At 36.5% G+C, this 1445-nt stretch overlaps 1 protein-coding gene across 1 annotated transcript in view; it reads left to right on the plus strand.

The window, feature by feature from the left end:
* Positions 1-977: 977 nt before the first annotated feature.
* Positions 978-1445, plus strand: part of LOC103521953 — a gene marked incomplete at its 3' end in the record, with an annotated part of 1918 nt that continues 1450 nt past the window's right edge. The window contains exon 1 of the mRNA XM_008487056.3: positions 978-1328. Within this exon, the coding sequence (XP_008485278.1) occupies positions 1254-1328 (75 nt within the window). The remainder of the gene's footprint in view (positions 1329-1445) is intronic.

Below are 1445 nucleotides of genomic sequence, written 5' to 3' on the forward strand. Positions count from 1 at the left end.
ACAAGTGGGTATCTTAGCAATAATTTAGCAAATTAACCGTATGTTCAACTATCTAGATATCCACCTTCTAGATTGTAGTGTATTTTATACACTCCGCATTGTCAGGGCAAATTTTAACTTTCCGTGAAGCATATAATATGTATGTACTATGTAGTTTTACCGGGATGTGTTCTAGCTTCTAGATTTTAAATTGGATACATTTAGCTGATGCAGCTAAATTAAATTTGATTGTCTTCCAGAGAGACATTGTTCCGCTCTACTAATACGGTTTTAAGTAGCGTCTCCTCTCTTTCTCCCAGAACATTATTATTTCGGATTAGTTCACTGTTTATCAAACGCTATTGATCTCAATGTCTGCAGCATATTGGTCGATTTGTTCAAACATAACGTCAAAGATATCTTCAAATTTATGCGCCATTAATTTCTGGGTAATTTGTTTCGACAAAATGTATATTTTTTCTTCGATTTTCTTTTTTCCCCCCCACAAGGTTTGCATCATTAAATTTGATTTGTATACCATCTCCCTTTTCAGCGGCTTTACTCCCTTTTCTATGAGAACGTATTTATCAACTTCCTTCCTCCTTACAAATTTTGTATTCCTGATCGCTGTTCGATGGCAACCCTCTCTCCTTAATTCTTCAAAATGATATGTGCTGACTTTGACTGGTATGCTTTTGACAATGTTGTGTAGTTAGTGCGTGCTGCTGTTTTTCCTTCTGACTTACCATAGGGGAACCATACACCGCAAGTAAAAGTATGTCATTTTAATAATTTAAAAGATCTTCAATATTTCATATCCTTGTATTTATTTTATTAGTCAGATCCGAATTTAAAACGTTTTGTTCGTTTGGGATCATTTTCTGTTATCTAACATTCTACTAAGTCAATTCGCAAGAATTATTTCAGCAAATAAGTAGATACAATTCCAGGAATTCTTCCTGATGAAAAATTTTCCCATTGAAATGAAATCCGCCAGCCATCATCTCACTCTCCAGTCTCAATTCAAATTCAAACACACATTGATCACTACAAAATTCGCCCTGCTTTCTGAAAACGGCAACAACCCCTTCTCGTTCTCCTTCTCCTCCTCCTCCTTCTCCTCCTGGTCTGTAATTATGAAAAGTAAATACCCATAACCCACATGATTAAATCTTCTGAACAAATAGATGGGAGAACTGTTTGTGGCTAATTTGAAATTCGCATAAAATTTGTGGCGGTCATGTGAATTTATTTGTGGAAAATTTAACAAAACCATGCCCGATGAAACTCGAGCGTTCAAATGCAAACGAAATGCGGATGATGCGAACATCTATGCTGTTCTGGATAGGGTAAGTTATCCGGGGAGGGTTGTCTGGTTTTTCCACCAGTCATGGTAGATTAGTTGAGAAGGATTGGAGATAAGATATTCTGGAATCTCTATGCTCTTTGACAGCTCTTTTGGGGAC

This window comes from Diaphorina citri, unplaced genomic scaffold, assembly GCF_000475195.1.
Source record: "Diaphorina citri unplaced genomic scaffold, Diaci psyllid genome assembly version 1.1 scaffold6348, whole genome shotgun sequence".
In the NCBI taxonomy this organism is placed as follows: domain Eukaryota; kingdom Metazoa; phylum Arthropoda; class Insecta; order Hemiptera; family Psyllidae; genus Diaphorina; species Diaphorina citri.